At 38.7% G+C, this 22673-nt stretch overlaps 1 protein-coding gene across 24 annotated transcripts in view; it reads right to left on the minus strand.

Moving 5' to 3' along the window:
• Positions 1 to 10177: 10177 nt before the first annotated feature.
• MADD (MAP kinase activating death domain) overlaps positions 10178 to 22673 on the minus strand; it is a 74961-nt gene continuing 62465 nt past the window's right edge. For 23 of the 24 annotated variants that reach the window (XM_065838684.2, XM_065838708.2, XM_065838707.2 and 20 more), the window contains 3 exons: positions 18155 to 18224; positions 13303 to 13349; positions 10178 to 11680 (listed from right to left, as the gene is read on the minus strand). In XM_065838684.2, the coding sequence (XP_065694756.1) occupies positions 11573 to 11680; positions 13303 to 13349; positions 18155 to 18224 (225 nt within the window). In that variant the 3' untranslated portion in view covers positions 10178 to 11572. The remainder of the gene's footprint in view (positions 11681 to 13302; positions 13350 to 18154; positions 18225 to 22673) is intronic. The other variant, XM_065838700.2, reaches the window with a different exon arrangement.

Below are 22673 nucleotides of genomic sequence, written 5' to 3' on the forward strand. Positions count from 1 at the left end.
CTTCTAAGACAATACTGTGCTTCGACAAGAAAAAAAAAACAAATCAGTTTTGACCTCCAAAACTCTAAGTGACAAGGAGTGAATCAAATCCAAATCTGAATAGTTACAAAAAAGAAGGACACTCTAGCTAGGTTTCTAAAAATTACTCCTAAAAATGTGAATTCTGAAAATTAAAAATGCTAACAACTCCTCACACACGGAAAAAATGAAAAGGGGGAAAATGCACCTGCAAGAGATGACCTTCTGTGATTAGTTCTAGAAGGGTCTTTAGAAAGTTGAAGGTATTTATTGATATCCACGCATATAGTATTGTCATTTCTCTATTCCATGGCTGATATCAATCCTGAATATATAGTTCACTAATTGCCAATAATTCCATGTTGTTAATAAATAAATAAATAACTTTCATCCCAATCTGATTGAAACTACATAAACTGAGCAATTTCTCCCAAACCTAGCTGGCTGAAAACAACGAAGTATCTCGCAGTTTTTCCCCATCACGCCTGAAAGACTACTTGACAAAAGCTGATTTTAACAATCTTTTCCTGTGTGGGATCTCCTTTCATGCAAAATCATGGTGAGCATTCTTACCTTACAGTTGTTAAGTATTGTTAGAAAGAAGCATGCAAGGTAAGATCAATAGTAAAAAAAACCCAAACCAAACCAAAACAAAACCATTAACATAGGCCATAAAGTTAAAACACTCACCTCTTCGAGTATATTAAGTGCTTTTCACAGCTAACAGAAACTACTGTCAAAACCACCAGTCCTACTGGAGTCCTTTCAGTAGTCTTCTTGAGATAAAAAGCTGTTACTGCTCAAGTAAAAAATCCTTCCATGTGAAAAGTGTAAGTAACATTGACAAACATAACCTCTTCAGGCCTATTACTTCTGTCCAGCTGGATGTGAAACTGATTTTAACTTTTGATGCTACCACAACTTCAGTTTAAAACCTGTCAATTCAGTCTGCTTGCTGCCAGTTCAGCCTACACGCTTCTCCTTCAAATAAATTACTATTAACTGTATACCAGGAATGGAGATATTTAGATGCTCTGAATTAAGCATAAGTCTCAGCTGAAGCACAGGAATGTTGTGGAGCATTACAAAAGACACGACATCATGCACCACAGAAATAATCAGGCCAGCCCAGCGCTTCACTTGAGCCAAGATCCCACTTATAAGAAACATCAAGTAACCCAAAAATATGAAGGCAACAAGTAACACTCCTGGTGCTCCTCCTACCCCAGTTCTCTCAGCACTGCACTGCCTGACAGCCGAAGAAGCCCTGGGATTGTATTTTAGCCCAGGAAAATACACAATTCACACCACAGCATCAGTTCTTTGGTGTTTCACCCTGTATTTCAGCACTGTTGTATAAATAATAAGTAAACAAAGTTTATTTGCTCCTGGCAATGGGAAGCTTCACTTAATACTCTTTATAAAAGTCACAAGATGGAATAAAACTGTCAAATCCCAGTAAACCTTACCAGAACTCCTCATCTCCTTCAATTACTGGACTCTGCCTTAGCGCTCAAATCCTGACCATGATTCTATGAGTGAAAAATAATACTGAAATGAGTTAAGGGGTAACCAATACTTCATAAAAATAACAATAAAAGAAAAAAAAAAAAGGCACACCGTATGAAAATCAGGAGAAAAACAAACAAAGAAAGAAAGAACAACAACTCAAGAGCCAAAGCACAGTATGCATTAAGAAAACCATATTTTTCTTGGGGGATGATTAGGATACTTCTGCACTACCGGCCAGCGGGCACAACTCCCCAGGCCATGAGGCAGCTTTCCCGCTCCCGGGGCTGCCGGGTATTGTCCCCGTCAGGGCGCAGGGCCCCGCACCTGAACGTGTAACGGGGCGACCCCACAGCCCGTTGCCGCCGGGACCGGACCCTGGCGGGCGCAGCCTCATCAGGGCGCCTCCCGCGCGAGGGGCACGCGGCGGCCTTCGGAGCGCTCCAACCGTCCGGCTCGTGCCGCGGCAGCTGCTCCCTCAGCGCCGGCAGTTCTCGGGCCGAGACGTTATTGCGCAGGTCCGCGGAGCCCGAAGGAAATCACTTCAAATTGTGGCGCCAACAGAGAGGGTTGAGGTAAAGCGTGCTGGATTTCATCGGGTTCCTCTTCCAGTTTTAACTCAGTGGGCTTATACAACACCTGCCAAAAGCTATGTGTGAATTAACTGGTGGCCCCCCACGAATAAAATTAATTCTTCCTATTAACAAATAAGAAGTGATCAGCTGGAGCTAAAGAATGGAGTATGACATGTCCACACTGAAGTCATGACAGTAACTGCATTGGGTGAAGCTTCTTGGGTGGCAGCCTACTTTGTATTCTATCATAAATACATGACTACTAGTTTAAAGCTAGCAGGCATATCTGTGGTGATGGCTGCAAAATAAACATGCTCTTTCTTTCCTGAGCATTAGGTACCAACTACTAAATATATGCTTATAATATCCCCAGTGCAGGTGGAATCTTCTGTGATCAAGGAAAGGTAACCTTTATAATAACAAGTTATATTTCTATGTTGTTGCAGGTTAGGTACTGATGTATTTCATTTAGATATTCAAGTTAGGATTAATTACACCAATCAATACTTGTAACTGAAGGTGCACTGCCATAATTACGCTGATACAAATTTCCTAAAATGAAAAAGTCTAACATTTTCACACATGCACATGTTTGTTAATGAATAATTGCTTGGAAGATCATTCTAATGTTAGGCAGAAGTCAAAGTAACACAAGGAAAACCAATTGGATTCAGTAACATGTTTAGAAAAGTCTCACAAAAAATCTCACTTTTCTTAAGTAGCTTGTAAGCTCTAAACATTGTCCTTGATGAATTGTTTCAGTTTAGATTATCACTTCAGTCAATGTATGACCTGATTTTAGCACAGGCTGATGATATGTGCCTCTGCTTTGCTGCTTAAATTACAATAATTATGTCATACACTGGGGTGAAATGCTAATTGAACACATTGAGCTCAGATTATCTCAACATCGACAGCCCTTGTTCTTGTGGGGGACTTTAACCTGCCAGATCTGCTGGGAGCTCAATGCTGCACAGAAGAGGCAGTCTCGGAATTTCCTAGAGTGTATAGAGGACAATTTCCTTCATCAGCTGGTAAATGAGCCTACCCGGGGTAAGGCCTTGCTAGACCTACTGTTTACAAACAGAGAAGGGCTGGTGGGAGATGTAGTGGTTGGAGACCGCCTGGGGCATAGCGACCATGAAATAATAGAATTTTCAATACTCAGAGATGCAAGGAGAGCCATCAATAAAACCTCTACACTGGACTTCCAGAGGGCAGATTTTTGCCTATTCAGAAGTCTAGTTCAGAGCATACCCTGGGAAACAATGCTTAAAAACAAGGGGGCCCAGGAGGGTTGGACATGCTTCAAGCAGGAGGTTTTGAGTGCACAGGAACAGGCTATACCAGTGCACCGAAAGGCTAGCCGGCAGGGAAGACAGGGCTAAACAGGGAGATTTTGAAGGAAATCAGAAATAAAAAGAGAGTTTACAGACTGTGGAAAAAAGGGCTGTCTACCTATGAAGAATTTAGGAAAACAGCTAGATCGTGCAGGAAAAAAATCAGGGAAACAAAAGTGCAGTTTGAAGTTAATTTGGCCAATTCTGTTAGGGATAATAAAAAGTCCTTCTTTAAATATGTTAATAACAAAAGGAGGGGCAAGGAAAACCTCCATTCTCTACTGGACTTTGAGGGAAATATAGTTAACAAAGATGAGGAGAAAGCTGAGGTACTTAATACCTACTTTGCCTCAGTATTCACCAGTCAAACAGATGGCCCTCAGGATAACTGGCCTCTGGAGATGGTTGACAGGGACAGGAAGCCAAATAGTCCCCTTGTATTCCAAGAGAAAATAGTTGGTGGCTTACTGAGCCATCTGGATCCTCATAAGTCTATGGGACCAGACGGGATCCATCCTAGGGTGATGAGGGAGCTAGCAGAAGAGCTCGCCAAGCCGCTCTCCATCATCTTCCAACAGTCTTGGCTCACTGGGGAGGTCCCAAATGATTGGAAACTGGCAAATGTTACCCCAATCCACAAAAAGGGCTGCAAAGCTGACCCTGGCAACTACAGGCCTGTCAGCCTGACCTTGGTGCGTGGCAGGGTGATGGAGCAGATCATCCTGAATGCAATCACACAGCACCTTCAGGATGGACAAGGGATCAGACCCAGCCAGGGTGGGTTTAGGAGGGGCACGTCCTGTCTCACCAACCTGATTTCCTTTTATGATCAGGTGACCCACCTAGTGGATGAGGGGAAAGCTGTAGACGTGGTCTATCTAGACTTCAGCAAAGCCTTTGACACTGTCTCCCATAAGATACTCCTTCAAAAGCTGATAGCCTGTGGCTTGGACAAGTGCACTCTCTGCTGGGTTAAGAACTGGCTGGAGGGCCAGGCCCAGAGGGTGCTGGTGAATGGGGCTGCATCTAGCTGGTGGCCAGTCACTAGTGGTGTCCCCCAGGGGTCAGTGTTGGGTCCAGTCCTGTTTAACATCTTTACTGATGATTTAGATGAGGGAACTGAGACCATCATCAGCAAATTTGCTGATGACACCAAGTTGGGGGGCAGCGTCGACCTGCTGGAAGGCAGGAGGGCTCTGCAAAGAGATCTGGATAGACTGGAAAAATGGGCTGATTCCAGTGGGATGAAGTTCAACAAGGCCAAGTGCCGGGTCCTGCACTTTGGCCACAACAAGCCCCTGCAGTGCTACAGGCTGGGCACAGGGTGGCTGGAGAGCAGTCAGGCAGAAAGGGACCTGGGGGTACTGATTGACAGGAAGCTCAACATCAGCCAACAGTGTGCCCAAGTGGCCAAGAAGGCCAATGGTATCCTGGCCTGTATCAAAAATAGTGTGTTCAGCAGGACAAGGGAAGTGATCCTTCCCCTGTACTCTGCATTGGTGAGGCCAAACCTGGAGTATTGTGTTCAGTTCTGGGCCCCTCAGTTCAGGAAAGATATTGAGGTGCTGGAGCGGGTCCAGAGAAGAGCAACAAGACTGGTGAAGGGACTTGAGCACATGACCTATGGGGAGAGGCTGAGGGAGCTGGGGTTGTTCAGTCTGGAAAAGAGGAGGCTTAGAGGTGACCTCATCGCTCTCTATAACTACCTGAAGGGAAGTTATAGCCAGGTGGGAACTGGTCTCTTCTCCCAGGCAGTTAGCAATAGGACAAGGGGACATGGGCTTAAACTCTGCCAGGGGAAGTTTAGGCTGGATATTAGGAAGAAGTTCTTTACGGAGAGGGTGATCAGGCATTGGAATGGTCTGCCCAGGGAGGTGCTGGACTCACCGTCCCTGGAGGTTTTAAACTGAGATTGGACATGGCTCTTAGTGCCATGATCTAGTAAATGGGCTGAAGTTGGACCAAGGGTTGGACTTGATGATCTCTGAGGTCTTTTCCAACCTGGCCAATTCTGTGATTCTGTGAACAGAATGTTTAAAATGGTCTGAAGTGCCTTACCTATCACAAGTTTATCTTCCTGTTCCATCTATAGGAGGGAACAGTTATTTTCATTGACTTTTTCAGATTTGTCTATTATATAAAATTAAATATAAAAATTAAATTCTACTTATTGAAAATCACAGTGAGAGGTCAAGAGGTTCCCACATATTATAAAAAAGCTTTTCAATGCAGGGCAAGACACGTATAAGATAGCTTCAGCATACCTTACCTGTAGGTGTAATTAAGAAAGAATTATTGTGCTAGCTGTTCCAAGGGAGATCTATAATTGAGTACAACGAATAAAAACTCAGAAAAATACTAATAGCATTTTTTCCTTAATTTAATCATTCAAATGAGAGCAGCAAGGGAAAACATGTTTCTGGAAGTCAGAAAAAGCCATTTCTGTTGCTTTTATCACAGAATTTATTTGAAATAAAATCCTTATGTATGTTTAGGAGAGAGGTTTGTCAGTAACATATCATCTTGTAGTAGGTTTAGAAATACAAGCCATTCCTGTCTCCTTACGAATGAATTTTTAAGAACAGGCTGCTGAGATTAAAAATAGCCCCACTGATACCTTTCAAGTGCTTCCCAGGCACAGAGCTCTATTTTAGGGAAACAAAAGCTGTCAGTGAGATATCCTTTACTTGTCTTTGGGCAGTGTCCACACAGCAGCCTGCATAAGCAGCACATCTTATAACAGGTTGAACTGGTGAAAGTTTAAAAAAAACAGATAAGAGCAGTTGCATTTATTAGGTCCTGATATGGAAAAAATAGTCTACCATCTGCTTTCCATGCCAGACAGAAAGGTTGACGATAAGCAGCCATAGAACCACAGATAACTTACAGCTATGTACATGTTTCAGTCATAATGCTGTATTAGGATAGCTTTACAGAAGACAAATAATCCAACAAAAGGACTCATCCAATATATATATATATATAAAATATCAGTGGATATGAAAACGTATAGAAATTGATATAAGGTGGAAAAAATAAGTGGCAATCGTGCTCCATTTTTCTTCTTCACCATGGATAACTGTCTGAATTTTATCTTATATTAATTATGGTGTATTTAACAAACATAAAGAATATCATACACAGCTTTTGTTGTTTTGCATAGAAGTATAAATTGTGGGACCCAAATACATAAACCCAGGATTTGCATTAATGTAATTTAATCTTCTGTAAGGTCGCATTTGCTTGATATCTGTCGTAATGCTAATAATCCAGTAATCCAGATCTATATAACTCTCAATTACAGTTCTGTTGTTTACTGCTAGTTTTCATATACCAAACCCAGCAAAAGGAATGGCTCAAAATCCAAGCTTTTCTTCTGCTTTGTAGGTCAGTTCATGTATATGTTGCCTTAAAAACAAACAAACAAACAAATAAACAAACAAACAAATAAACTAGATTTTGATCATTGGAAAGTCCTCAAAAATTGCAACCTGGAAACAGGAGTTGTTCTTTTTTACTGGTGTAAGGGGGCCTAACAGTGCTATGTATTTTAAAAGCATGATATTTTCTCTTATGCATCACCACTCCACCAAATATAAGTTTGTTTAAATGCAAAGGGAGTAAGAGTGAAATGAGGTGGGATGAAAGAAGATAGCAGAGAGCTTGGTAAGAACAGGAGAGAGGAAGATGTCTATGACTAGAAGGGGGCAAGGACTGGTTGAGCAGGAGACCAGAAAAGAGCATAGATGCAAACTGGGCGAAGAGGGTGGAAGATAATCATCAGAGAGGTGAGAAGAATGTATGCAAAAACACTAAGGGAAACAGATGGAGACATTTGATCAGAAATTGAGGTACAGAACTGAGCCTGACTGGCTGCAGAAAATGTATGCCAAGAAACTGTGAGGAAATGGTGAGGAATCCAAGTAGAGTGGTAAAAAGGGAAGAAGAAAACACTTTGAGACCCAGAGCACTGTGGACAGACTGACATTCACTGGAGTTAATAAGAGAAACTGAAAAGGCAAAAAAGAGTGGAAGGAATGGCAATACGGAACTAGAGTTTTCATATACTTGAAGGAAGCAATTGTTAAGAGTTTTACTGGTGTTTTTCCTGCCACCATTTGTTCCTTTTTATGCATAGTTATTTTGGGAGAAGGGGATTTCTATTTTTATGCAGGTTTCTGACCCATGTTTATTGCTATAGTAACTGTTGCAAATAGTAGCAGGACTGTTTTCCCTTGGCTGTTGTAGATATGATTCTTAATTGGAGTGATGCTTTAAAACAAAATTAGTCAATGCTAGAACTACTATGCCGCATAAGTTTCAAAACATTGTACACAAGTAAACAGAAAATTAACTTCACTTACAATTATACCAAGCACATATAAACAGAAAAGTAACAAATTTCCTAATGTCAGTATAAATGTTGAGCTGACTTTTATAACATCTCAGCCCAAAATCTGCCTGAAGAGGTCCTCTCTAAGTCTGGCTTGTACTCAACTGCACTCAAACCTTATCAGTCACCAACATCAAGTTTTTAAACCTTCAGATACAGTGTTGGAAGGAGGGGGTCACATACCCACTGTTATCTAAAGCATCATCACATTTCTGCTATTTTAGTGAAAGAGCCATACTGGGAATGGATGTAGGACCTCAAAGCAGTTGCTCACACTGAACATCTTACAAGAGTGTTTACAGGGTAGGGCTGTGCATGAAGCCACTCCTGCTAGCAGAAGCACAGTAATTCCACCCAGCTGTTTGGAAACATCTTATGAGAAGCAGGAGTCTCTGGTTGAACCATGACTTGTGGAAGAGCAAAAGGCTCTTTGGCACTGCCTTCTGCCTGGCAAGGTCCTTGGCACAAAGCTTCTGCTGCTTGGTCATAAGTCCCACTTTAGGAGCTAGGAGGTATTTTTCACCAAAGCCTGGCTTGTTTAAGAGCAGTGACTTAGAGTTCCTTAATACCACTGAAGTCAGAGTTGAGCAGAAACCATTTTTCTCACAGAAAGAAGATCTCACCTGTGAGGCAACATTTTCCGACTTTCACAGATAAATTAGTAACCATGGTTACACTGCCAGGCAGATGAATCACAAACACCAGTGTTTGCAGAAAACAACACTCAATTTGAAAACTAACTTCAACAAGGAGCTGTAGCAGAAAAATAAACTTGTTCAGGATAAGCAAAACCTTAAATTTTAAGGCAAGTTCATGAATCTTTGTTGTATTTGCGTAAGTGCCTTGGAAGTATCACAAGTGTTAAAATCAAAAGCTTGCCATCTTGAAATACTTAAAAACTAAGACACAGGCTCCTCCTAGTGGTAAAAACTGAGGGATTATTAATTTTGTTAAAGAATCTTCTATCGCTGTTATTACCACTTATTCTCAGTTAGTCTTCCATTAGGTTCTGGAAGGTTTAGAAGCCTCTAAGTTCTTATTGCTGCTAAGAAATTCCTACCTAAAGATCAAAATAAGTGGGATGTGACAAAATACATGCAAATCACTCATTATTATTTTTTTCGTTAAAAGTAAGGTTTATATACCTCTCAATGCTTAGGAGTGATGAAGTGAAGATGGAAAGGATGGAAGACTGCATTCGAGAAGGCTTATGCTTTCGTACCAATTTTAAATCCAACCTCCAGATCTGCATTTGGCATCCAGAGAACAGCACTGTGTGTTTAGTAATGGAAACACCGCACAGCACGCCTTTGTCCCAGATGAATACACTGCACACATACAGTTAGCAGAACACCTGCCAAGTCACCATCATCAAGTACAAGAAAGATTTTGTACATCTCAAAAATGTCTTCAATTTTAAAGCCAAGTCAGTTGCTCTCACCTAAAGAGCAAAAGAACAGTGTCTGAAGTTATTACTGATTCTTCCTTGCCGTTGAACATCAAGCACTGTAACTATTTAGCCACACCTGTTCTTTAAAAAAATTCTGTCAAAAGGGACAGACGACCATTTTTATTTTCAGGCCCTTTAAAAGTCTTATTGTGGACTGAAGTTTCTCAGCAGTTTAGAGCATACAGCACTTTATGTATTTATGATTTTAAGTCACAAAAATATACTTGCAAAAATACAGCTTCTACAGGGAAAAAAAAGGAGCTGTATATAGTAAGTGATGCTGTGTTTTTAATTATTTTAAATTCTAATCTTCCCCTTATATTTTAAATTAACTGGTTTGAATATCTAAGTAGGACTGCTAACATAATATTTACAATTTAAAAATTAATATTGTCTACTTAAGTGGGATCCAGTACCACAGTAAACGGAATATCTGTCGTAGATCAAACTGATTTCAGTCTTAAATGTACTTGTAATGTAGTAGTATCAAGAATACTACAATTGCTAAAAATTCAGATACTGCTATAAGAAAAATTACAGTCTCAGACGAGAAAATGAAATCAATTAAATACAAAACAGGCTAATTTCAGGGTTTGCAAATTTCAGTTTTACCTTTGTGTTACGGAAAGGATGAAAAATCCTTTACTTTTTGCTTCTATTTGCATGTATGCAAAAAAAAAAATATTTCAGATGTGTCTGTTTTCCCTATTCATGAACAAAAGCAAGTTTCAACTGTTTATGTGGAAGGAAATGTAGATTTTCCACTTATAATCTTATATTTTTCATTGTTTCATATATATGTATAATGTATTTTGTATATTAACTTCATTAACTTAACATTAACTTCAGAATGAGTTGCATCCAGAGAAAAGCACAGGAGGATGAAAACCAGTTGCTGGTTGAATGACATTTTATTTTCACATTCAGACAGCTGTACAGTTTCTATAAATAGATGTGGTACTATAATATTTACATCATTTCCTCAGCCATTACTAGTGTATTTCTTTCAAAACGGTAGACACCCTGACCAAGTCAAAACAGGGTTATTTCTGGGTGCATTTACTCAGAATTCTATGTCAAAACATACAATACATCAGTTTGCATCAGAGCATCTTTCCAGGTATTTGACATGTAACATTATTTTCTCCAGTCTCTCCTGCAGCATCCTAAGAGCTTTCCAGACAAGTGTCCTACAGTTCATAAACAAAAACACAATGCAAAAAACTTTAATATTCAGCCTACTTAAATTAAGGAATGTGATGGATAGTTTCAACTGTGGGAGTTCCATTATATATTAACATAGTATTTGCAAGATTCCTTGATATACAGGTACAGATTAGAAAAAAGGAATAGCTTAAAAAAATTTGGGACAGCATAATCCTTTGGGCTTCTGAACACGTTCTTCAGATTGCTATAGAAATATCTTGTGTGTAGTTACAAACCCAAAAAGACGTGGGTCTGCCATGTGCTTCTGCCAATAATATTTCCAAGTTTTACTTGTCCTTATTAATTTTCTAATCCCTGTGATTAACTTCTTTAGGTACTGATTATATGCATCTGTTAACTCTACTACCTGAACTCCCATTTGAAAATCCACACCATCCACGAGGTGTCAGGGTTTTTCACAATATACTGCATTCAAAGTTTCTCCACTTACTTTCTCGCTTGAGGACGAGCCATCTCCACAGCTGGACCAATTTAATAGCCAAACTTCAATTGTCACATGATATTTTAAGACTATGGTAGATAAATCATTCATCTCTACCAAAGGGTCTGAAGAACTATGTGACAAGAACTCAATGTTGGTGGGTAAAAATGAACAACACAGAAGGAAAACAATAAAAACACTACATTTAAACAACATGCAGGACCAGACTGCTTTCACTGTGCACATACCAGAGAATCTGAAAGCAGAAGCCTGCATTTGTTAAGTGATTAATCTGTAACAAGTACCACTAGAAACAAAAAAAACCAACCAAACACAAGCTGTTAGTCATCTTAAGAAAAGAGGAATTCAAAAAAAATGGCCAGAGTAGATCACTCACAGCTGGATGCTGATGCTCAAAACTGTCTGATTAACAGCTCATATAAAAACTCCATTAAGGATGAACTCAGAAGGAGACTGAGCAGTGAAGTCTTAGGTTTTTCTGTGGGGTAAGACTTGCAGGGTCATACATAAATAATCAAGTTCTCATAGAAGACAGTAAAGTGAGCTCCAGTAACTGTAGTAAAAATGAGAGTTTTGCACGTCAACATGCCAAAGGGTAGGTATTTCCTGGTATTGTGATCAACTAGAAACTGGTCGAGGTGGTTTGCTTTTGTTTTCTGCCTCTTTTCCACGAATGGCAGCCACATAGGAGAAGAGACACAGCACGGAGTAGCAGATCTCATGAGCCTACAAGGATTCAGAAAAGGAGATAATGAAATTAACATGATTTAGTGTTTTACAAAATCCACTGTGCATTTTGTATTTTGCTGCATGCCTTTCTTCATGGGACAACTACTCTGCCTACAGACAATAACAGGAAAATACGTCCCATGCAGCCTTCTAACTGATATGGATAAAAAAGAAAAGCCTTATAACAAATAAAAAAAAACTTCCTTGGGATAAAAACATGAGTTGCTTGTTAGTATGATTCTAATAATTTTTAAGAACAGTATGCTAAGCTAGAAAGTTGGCCAGCTGGCTTCAGAAAAAACATCCTACATATTTGCTTTTGGTCTGTTGTATGAAGTAACAAGAAATTTTCTGGAAGAGGTTGAAAGAACTAAAAAGATGAAACAACCAATACTGTGTCTCAGCTTATGACAAGGTGGGATTCTTCCTTATTCACAACTTATATTTTTATGCTAACAAGTACGAGGCCTGGTAACTCTTGTAATTTTTAATCAACACTAGTGAATCCATGGATAACACAAGCTTTTTTATTCTTTCGTTTTTATTTAATTTTTAAAAACCCACAACCCAATATTGCATGTTTCACATGAAGAATACCAAGTAATTTTGTCACTACCTTAAAGCAGAGAGTTTCACATAGCATTTGCAAGATTTACAATTATTGCTTTTAACTGATTCAGTCTGCTATTGTTGAACAGAAAACCCTCTTCTAGCATGCAACGAGCAGCACAATTCAGTGAAGGTAAGACTTGGTCTATATCGTAGTTCTAATGCTGGCAGTTTTGGTGATCTTAAAAGTTCTTGTCCTGTAAACTGACATTTATAGTCTTTGTAAAGGTAATAAGCATAATAACGTGTTTTGTGTATTATAGTACAATCTTAAACACTTGTGTAGAATATAATTAATTTTCATTAAAATGGATTTTCTCATTAAAAGATACAGCTATATGCTTCTTAAGTCACACATATTGTAAGCATTTTGTTTCTAAAACATTTGTAGTTTCTTCAAGCAATTTTTCTTTCTTCTTGAAGGACTGTGAGTTTCCATGCAATCACCGAGTGTACACACTGCACTTCAGACATTAAATAACAGAAGAAATTTCAGGTCTTAAGATAATCTTTGTCTTCTGTTTCTTCCTCATAGTGCATATAGCCCAATCATTGAACTATTATGTGTAAATTGCTAAGTATCGTTATCAATTGCTGGTGTTCAAAAACTGTTACAAAAAATTGAACACTAGACCACAGCAATAACTCAGATGGCAGGAATCAGCACTTGTACTGTTCTCTTTCATCTCACTGCTCACTGTCATGAGGAAATGCACTAGCTCTTGCTGTGCTAAAGTTCATTCCAAACCAGCTACCTTGCATCTTTACCTATCTTAACAAAAGCGACTAAGCTTTCTGCACTACCTGTGAGTTCCGGTAATTTCACAGAAACAACAATCACCAAGTTTTGTTGTCTCTCCTTAAGAAAAACTATCATAAAAGAGCAGCTGGTGTTTCACTGCAGTATTAGCATTGCAAATCCTGCACTCTCAATGTAATTATTTTTGCCACATGAGGATGTAAAGATATATCCTCTAAAGAACTACCACAAGGCATCACAGTTGACTTACCATTGGTGTCTTGTACTTGTGGCTCACCACTTCTTTAGTTTCAGGAACTAAAACCGGACGGGCAAGAGACAAAACAAAAAGTTCAAAATACAAGAGGAAAAGGGGAAAGAAATAGCACAATGTTCCCATAGGAAAGGGAAGGGATGCACACAGACAGCAGGCGCAGGTACAGGGCACCTTACTATCCCTCAGTTCTAAGCGATACTCTTTCTTCTCTTCATTTACATTACATAAGTCCTTGAAGATACTGGTATTGTAACAACAAGTTACTCAGTTTGGCAAAAATATTTCACTGCCTCTTTTCGTAGATATTTGATGGTTCTTAGAGACTCTGTCTTTTCTCTTACTACTTATTCCTGCTAGACAGTAAAATTAATGACAAAATATGCTTAAATGACAAAATATATGTAACGTCTACTACCACAAAACATAAACCAACAATTCCATAGGAATTTGTCAGTATGCAATTCCCAAAGATTTTATCCTTTGGATGTCTGAATCCTTCTCTGCTGAAAAACAGATCTTAAAAGAACTGTTGGAAACTGTAGTAAGTGAAATCCAGACAAAAGAAGGAGGCAAGGGAAAAAATTTTCTCAAGTGAAAGACTGTTTCCCAGCTCTGTTTCAAGATTCTCAAGACATTCTTTCTCCTGTCTAGGATGTGTCTGATGGTATTGGCTTGACATACTCACTGAAAACATTCATTGCTTTTGAACAAATTGCCTTAAAATAAATTACTGATTTCACTTACACATATTCTTAAAATGCCAGGCTTGTTGATTTCTAGAAGACTTTATAGATAAAGAAGATTAAGGCACTCACCAAAAACAAAACAAAAAAACCTATTATCCAGAAAATTTCATCTTGTTCCCTTGCACTGCCTCAAACAGAAAGGAAATAGGCAGAATATAGCCCAAGAAAATTTGCCTTTTGTCCTCTTGTGCATAGAAAAGCAAGCTGTAACCATCCCATTGCTGTGCACTGCATATGAACTGTGCCTTTGACCCGCACTTGGGTCTACATATACCTGAACAGATACCACAGGAAATCACCAGGAGAGAACAAAGACCACACTAAGAAATACAAATGGCAAATTTAAAATGTTAAGATCAGTGGAATACCAAGACCAACTTTGAATACTTCCCTTCAAGAACAGCTGAAATTTGCCATGGAATTTCTGTGTCACAACAAAAAAATTTAGAAGAAGCAATACAGAAATTATGCATAACCAAATCATATCAGGTTCAGAGAGGAAGGGTAAATGTTTTATTACACACAGTACTAGTGACGAGAAAGGAAACAGAGGCAGATGAGTTTCAGTTTGAATAGCTAGGAAAAATCCACAACAAAACCTATCCATGCAGATATCATCTTTTCAACTATGATATGACACGGCTAAACGCTGGAGAGGGATACAGGTCACACTCTAAGGCGCCAAACGTAGGCAGTGCAGACTGGGTTCGAGAAAGCACTCTAAATATAAACCAGTGCCTACTAATTCTTGTATGTCATGGTATTGTCATTCTTGGAAAAAAGCTACTGAAAAGTACAAAATATGATTGTAAAAGGTAATGTAGTATTTTTGTTTCATTTTTCAATTCTCTCTTTTCTTGGAGTTGGCAGTTACATTAAGGACTGAGAGACAGGGAAAGTGTACACCCAGGCTGCACTGCCTCAGTGACTAGAGTCAGGGAGATAAGGAGGTGCACATCCAAACTACCTTACCCGTTGGCACCAGATGTTCCAAATTAACTCCGTGTCACCAGGGGATAAAGGTGGGAGTGAGGCACAGCCAAATAGGGTAGGACTTTTACAGCTGTGTAAGTCTCACTGACCACTGGATAACATACAACTGTTCATAAACTCTTCAAAAAGCAGGAAGGGAAAGGTCTAAGGACCTTGTGCCATGAGGGGAGGAGAGATGGAAAGCTGTAAAATCCTGTGTCATAACTGAGAACAGGAAGAGAGGGAACAGGAGAGCACATAAGGCAAGGCACTACTGTCTCTCCACTTCACAGCCAATAAATTGCCTTGTCTTTAAGTAAAATACTCCTTCACAGTCCTTCCAATACAGAAAATGCTCCTGAGAGGACTGAGTTAGGAAGAGTAAAAAGAGTGTGTCAGAGAAGTCAAAGCACTACTACTGCAGAATAGAAAGAAAAAAAGCAGGAAAAAAAAAAAAAAAATCAAAAAAAATAAAAGACCCATGCCTCAAATTAAGAGATTAGCAGAAGTACTTCTAATACTAAAAGTTATTCCTGATGCTGCTGAACTAAGCAGATAAAGGGAGTAAATTATTAGGCACCATCCTGCAGCCTTTGGTCCTGTGAATGAAAATATGGTGCTAGCACAGAATGAGTTTAGGGGACATCACTTTACCTGCTGGAGAATGAAGGTTTTCATAGCAGCGGCAGTGAAGGGGCCACAAGAAAGTAAAGCACAAGTACACAGCAGTAACTCAAATTCCAGGGGAAAGAGCCTTACATTTCCTCACTTAAATCTCCACTTCCATTTGTGAGCAACAATTCCTGAACTTCTGCTTGCATCCTGCTCTGAAATCGCAATTCCAACTTTCATGCTGCCATCTAAACCCAGTGTTAACACAAACAGACCTTTAAGTTCCTGCTGCAATATCATTAAACTTGGAGCACTCATGCTTGGCAAAATCAAATCAACAAATCTTGTACTGATGTACTTCCCATCAGACTGGAGTATGCATGCTTACCACTCTCTACCTTTCTAAGAGGGGAGAGTACTTCAGTATACTCCTACTGTAATGAATCTGACTGCAAGGTTCACAATGCTTAACACATCTAAATAACTTCATTCTTAAGAAGTCCACATAAGTTTTTGATGAATGCTCTTAACAAATTAACATGTTAATTTCTTTTGAACAGGACAGACTGGCATATCTTCTCATCTTTATAACAATTTAAAAATGTATAACAATTTAAAAAGCAGCTCTGAAGTAGCCTCTCATCTCTGCACAAGAAGAAAGGTTAAGTCCCTTGCAACATCTTTGTTCCCTTCTTCTTTATTGCTAGATAAGCAAACTGGAAATCTCATTTGGTACATTTAAATTTGTTCTTGTCTGTGACCTCAATTTTGGGAGGAGGGTATTTTTCATTTAATTGGTTTAATTTCTCAGTTTTTGCTTGTAGTGTCCAACTCCCGGTTTATTTCTAATTACTTCTTAAAATTACCCTTTCATAAGTTCCATATCACAATTTTAGCTTTTGCAATAGGCCGTTGTTACTTTCTTACAGTAATTAAAGTCATTATTTGGGGGCTAAATGCTGTATTACAGAGTCATCAATAGAAATTGACAGGAAGTAACTAAGTCAAACACTGTCTTTCTTGTGCAATATAAACAAACTATTAAATACTTTGAGATAAAACCTCTCAAAAAAATGATCCAAAATTAATTTCTGATCCAAGTAATTTCTTTTAAGTTAAAGACTTCAGAAGCTGAAGCCATTCTTTAAGCTCATTTTATGGCTTCTGAACTCTCACCTTTGTAAAACTAATCAATAATCTTCTATATCTTAAGCAATTTCTGTAAGTAGTAAAATGAATCGTGCCTGTCAGGGTGAAATGATGGTATCAAAGGAATACACAACCATAAAATGCAGACACCTTCTGAACATCTAAACTATTAGAGGTTTTTCAGGGTTTACGTATACTCATCTGTTCATACGAACCATAAACAACATTTTTAGAAAATGGGAAAAAATTGTTCACAAATTCAAATCCCAGTCTTCTGGGAGATTAGTTTATGGCAAACAACAAGCAAACTGCAATAGTCAGAAAGGCTTTATCATTGAATACCTTATAACTTTGTATCACCGAAAGGAGACAACACATTATTATGGACAAAGACATTAATTTCAGCAAACTCGATTTTCTAATAGAGAATCCCTCAGCCAGAACATTCTATTCACAGCACCAAAGAACAATGAGTGTCTTGGTAAAGGGAGCAGCTGATTTAGACTTTGATCAATGGCCGAAGTATGGATGCTGATCTACTATGGAGAGAATGTTGTAAATTTTATCTTCTTTTTAAATGTTTCATACAAATGCTTAAGACCTAGACATGTCTCACAGATGAGTAGAGGAATGAACCAATATGCATTTGGGGACTATTTAAAGAGAAGCATGTGGATGACTCTTCCAGTGAGCTGCATCTGAAATCACTCTTTTTTCAGACAATAGTTAAGTACAGTGTGATTGACACTAACACTGAAGAGTAACCCAGAATTTTTCCCAATCTAGACTGTAGGCAGATTATATGTAATAGCAATAACTGACCAACACTACACAAATTCTCTATTCTCCTTAACCTTTACATTTCCACTCTTTACCAGTCATGCTCTGAAACAAAAACGACAGAATAAATAAAATGCAATCTGACAAAACATCTGCTTCATGCAACAAAAATGAAATTCCACATAGAGCAAAGAGGAAACTTCGCAATTAACAGTGATTCTTCGTAATGAAAGCATAGTATGCTGAGAAAGATCAACTTAAAGTCCTGCTTAAAAACGTGGTTTCTCAGATGGAAAACGAAGATACCAAAGAAAATTCCTACACACATCCTAGTTTAACCGTTGTTTTGTTTGCTTCAGAAAAACATCTTATTTGTCGATTAACAAAAAGCACCTAGGCCACAAATCTTAATATGATGAAAATGTGTAAATTTTTATGTTAAGTCACCCATCTCTCAGGCAATTTCTCATGTGCAATCCACATTTCTCTCCCATCTTTGAAACTACCGTGCAACTCTGAATCTGGAGACTGGAAATTTGAGTTACTGCCATGTGAGTACAGACCTAATATCAAAATAATGTAATTACCAAATTCCTCCAGGACAAAGACTCCTCTCACAGTATTGCACTTTTTAATGTGATTCAGCTCTATGAAAACCTACAAAAACAGGAGGAAAAGTAATATAAAATTAGTCAGGCTTGATTTTTGTTGTTGTTGTTGTGTTTTTTTTTTTAACTAAAAAACAAAATAAAAATATCACAGAAGATACAAGCTAAAGTGTTGTAGCATACACTACCAGTTCATTTATAGTTTAATATATAAACAAAGGGTGAAATAAATATTCAAAAGACAAACTTGCCACAATGCTAGAAATCAACAAATAACTTAAAAGCGCTAAGAAGCAAAGACAGCAGAAGATGAAGTACCTTCCGCTCCTTGCAGGAGGAGAAAGCATGGAAGAGAAACGAAGGAGTTAGTAACTCTGACATATCCAACATTGCCACCCCTTCAGGCACTCAAATGAGTTATTGAAAAAAGAATACCAACACACCTGAAATACAACAGAAGAGGGGGACGAGAAAAAAAGCTGGCTCCCAAATTTGGCATGATTTGTAGCCTCTGATCCATCCCAGTTAGTTTCTGCCCCTCCATGCATCCTCCTCCAGCACAGAGGGCAGGTAAGAGGCACTGTATTTCCCACCCTGACACTGACCCTCCCTAACGTATCCAGTAGCCAAATTTAATCCAATGAGGAACCACTGATCTTCCTTCTCCCTGACAGCCTTGCCATTTAAAATTTTACTACAGTTCATTATATATAATCTGCACACTTACTCTCAGAACTCTAACTTAACAGTACTGGTTTTCTCCTTTAAAAGGATGGGAGAGTTTGGACCCTTCTCTACTGTTCGCTCACTTCATACATGCCTGCTGCCAGCTAAGCGGTCACTTAGAAAACAAACCTGCTTTAAACTCATGTTTTACATACATGAACCCCAAAAGACAAAAAAGTTGAACTACATGGCTAGGTTTTTCAGTCCAGAACCAAGATGCCAAGATTGCATAAACAAGTTCTCTGAGCATAATGAGTTTGTTCAGTATCCAATCTATTTCAAGATACAAAACAGTCCGTTCCTATAGGCACATCTCTTATAGGCACACTCACATCAGAGTCAGTACCTAGACATAAGAAGATGTAGAAAGCGATATAAGGAATCAATTCCATATTCCAGTTTCTAATATAGTTGCTTTTTCAAGGCAAGATAAACACAAAGAGTAGCATTGCCCTAACATTCAGAATAAGTCTACATTCAGTACCTTAGAGAGACACTTGCAAGACTGCATTACGAAAGTGGGATGGATACTTTCATTGTCTATACATTTATGACACCATGATCTTAGGATCTTTTTAAAAATATGTTACTAGATAACTTCATGGTCTTGGAAAGAAAGGAAATATCTGCAACCCTTTTGAATCCAATACTAGCAACACCCATGTAATCATAGATGGTATGCTACCCAAGAAAGGCAAAGGAAGTCGACACCAGAAATTGTGGTTTTTTTTTTTTTAGGAAACAGGCTTATCTGTATCAAAGGAGATCAGTAAATGCACTGTAGATCTGAGAAGTCACGTTGATTTTCAAGACAAAGGGGGTTTTATTATTATTTTTATTAGCAGAGAACTAACAAACAGACCCAGGATATTTTTTGCTCAATATAAAAAACTAAACTTCCACTTATTTAACCAGAAAATCTGAAGCTTGCTTTCTGCTTACATTCAAGCACTCTGGGAAAGGAGACACAATCCCAACTTTGTTTGCATGTTTTTGCCCATATTCTATGTCAGTTTAGTTGGTCAAAAACATTTTATTTTTTTAGGAACAGTTATAGAGTAAACAAGTCAATAACAGAACACTTTATTGCCCTTAGTTTCATTTTTCCGTACTATTTTATGTGAAAAGATTCTGCTAGTAGTCTGAAGTAAAAATTCAGAAAATCAATAGAAAGGCTCAGGTGAAACATTAATTGTTTTATCTGGTAAGAGTAAAGCAGCCTAAAAGACTTGATTGCCTCAGATGCTTATGATCTGAGCATAATGTGAGGAGTGCTACATTTCCACACGAACTGTAAGTGATATGAGAATATATCGAGTTGGTCACAATTACAGTAAGTTACCAATTTTCAGAAGACATATGAGTTGATGGGCAACTTCTTGTTATATTGGTTAAGGGCAGAGATGCTCTCCTCTCAACCCGAAAACAAGTGTAAAGGAAATACGTTACTTACCCTAGGGAAACTGTGGTTCTTCAAGACAGAGCATTCAGTGTGGATCCTACTGTAGATGGGCATGTGCCTGCTGCATTTTATTAAACTTCCATCTATTTTTGACACAGATGAATTAATAGTGGGGACAGAGTTACTGAGGCCCAATATTATATTATAATTTGTGGATGTAAACTCAGAATAGTCTGCCAATGCCACGGGTACTCTTGATTCCTTCCTGTTCCAAAGGACTTCCTCTGACCTGCTTCCTCTGACATTTTTTTCTTCGTAAACTTACATGCACTGCTGGCATGGTGAGACAATTTGTGAACACTAAAGACAACTACTGTGTGCCAATAATAGATTGGCCCACCATGCATCTAAGACATTTCCTGGGGAATTCACAAGGAGGTAAAGAAATCATAAACACTGCCACTCAAGAACCTTCAAAAACAGTTTTATGAAAGCAAGCACCATTATAAGACTGAAGCAGTATGTTCAGTCTTCTCAGGATTGAATAGACTCAATTTTTCATTTTTTTTTTCCCCCAAGTGGGAACCCTTCTTCCTATGTTCTATATGAATTAATTCCATGATATCCAACCAAGCAGAGCAACAGAAATCCCTTCTTTTAGTAAGCTGCATTGCTGAAAAGAGTACTCGGAAGGCAGGCCAAGAACAGGGCCTGTGTATGGATTAAGGAAAGGCAGACGACGAGAAAGCTGTGCCTGATAGGGTCCTGTAGGCATTTGTTGGTCAGTATCCCAACCCAGTATCCCCAGAGAAATGGGTGTAGGATCCTGGTTTTAATCATGCTCGTACACATGTTCTGAAATCAACTGCCTTACAGACCAACTAATATAATTCATATGAAATTTGAAAAGGACAATCTAGAACTGCAGACCTTTTATTAAGAAAGCAGACTGGTTGATGAGTGTCAGACTAAGAACCCAAATATCCTTTAGCTCCACAGATTATGAAATTGGAGGGGATTTTTTTGGCTTAGTGCAACTAGTAGGAGTCCTTTACATAACTGCTACAGTTGTCCATTCTTTACAGAACCTCACATGGCAAACTTTGGTATCTGTCCAGACACTTTGTTTTGAGAAGGAAAATATGGATAGGCCTTAGGTCCACTAAATGATACTGAATGCCCTTGCCAGCTGGCAATGTAAATCTAACAAACCAAGAATTAAACATACTGAGTAAGTGAAATATATTTCCCAGAACTGTACTTGTTTCAATATCCGTCTTAAATTATAGAAACTGATCTGTCTATAGTGTAACTGGAAAGGGGATAAAGAGGAAGAATAAACTTTCAGGTGGTGGAGACAGATGGGATACTTTCTAGGTCTGACCTGCATAGATTATCTTCCAGAAAGGATGTAGTAATTTTCATAACAAACAGCAAATGAGACCATCATTCTCTGTAAGGAAGGATATGATAAAGCTAGAACTCTAGGAGTGCTGGTGGTAGCACAGGACTCAGTATCTGTGGTACGAAATTAAACCGCTAATGGTCTCAACAGTCATAAAACAACAATCAGTACTAGGCTTCCCTAAGGTTTTCTTTTAGAATGTCGTTCCAGTCTTTTTGGGAAAAGAAAAAAAGGGGGAGTTGAATTTAAAGACAAGGGTATGTTTTAAGATTTGGAGTTTTTCTTTGTGTGCTCACTATGTGCTTAACACTTAACGTCTTTGTCTTGTGAAGATGCCTGTTACACTTAAGAAACCATGATGATATGGCTACCTTCTTACATATCTTTTTGCACTGCAAATTCATATACGCCTGGGTGTTCATTGATAAGATAGAGTCATCGCCATAGACTATTCAAGAGATGAGCAGTTTGAGCTCAGCATTTTTTGACTTCTGGCAGAAGAAAAAGGAAAAGCAAACGAACATTCCCTATGGTGAATCCTACCTTAGGACAAAGCAATTTCTGTAGTGATATCAAACTGTTGCTTTGAGGGCAGGGTTTAGTTTTCAAAGGCTTTAGATCTGCCATTTCCAATAACTATGAAAATTCATTCTGTACTGTTGATGAGTTCCTCTTGCAGTTCTTCATATTTCGGCATATCCACTAAAAAGTTAAAGCCTATAACTAAGTCATACAGGTGTAGACCGTTGCATCACAGAGTACGTTTGAAATACTACAGCAGGTCAGCTGTGGTCCAGGCTCTACCCAGGTAACAGACAGGAAGAAAACTGAAGGAGTTCACAACTCTCCACTCCTTATACTGGCACATAAGAACTCACAGAAGCACATGGTGCTGCTGTGACCTTGGGAGAAGTATTAAACACTCTGAGCATGTATGTTTGAGATGCACGTGCGCTTCCAGTGGG

The sequence above is a fragment of the Patagioenas fasciata genome, chromosome 5 (assembly GCF_037038585.1).
Source record: "Patagioenas fasciata isolate bPatFas1 chromosome 5, bPatFas1.hap1, whole genome shotgun sequence".
In the NCBI taxonomy this organism is placed as follows: domain Eukaryota; kingdom Metazoa; phylum Chordata; class Aves; order Columbiformes; family Columbidae; genus Patagioenas; species Patagioenas fasciata.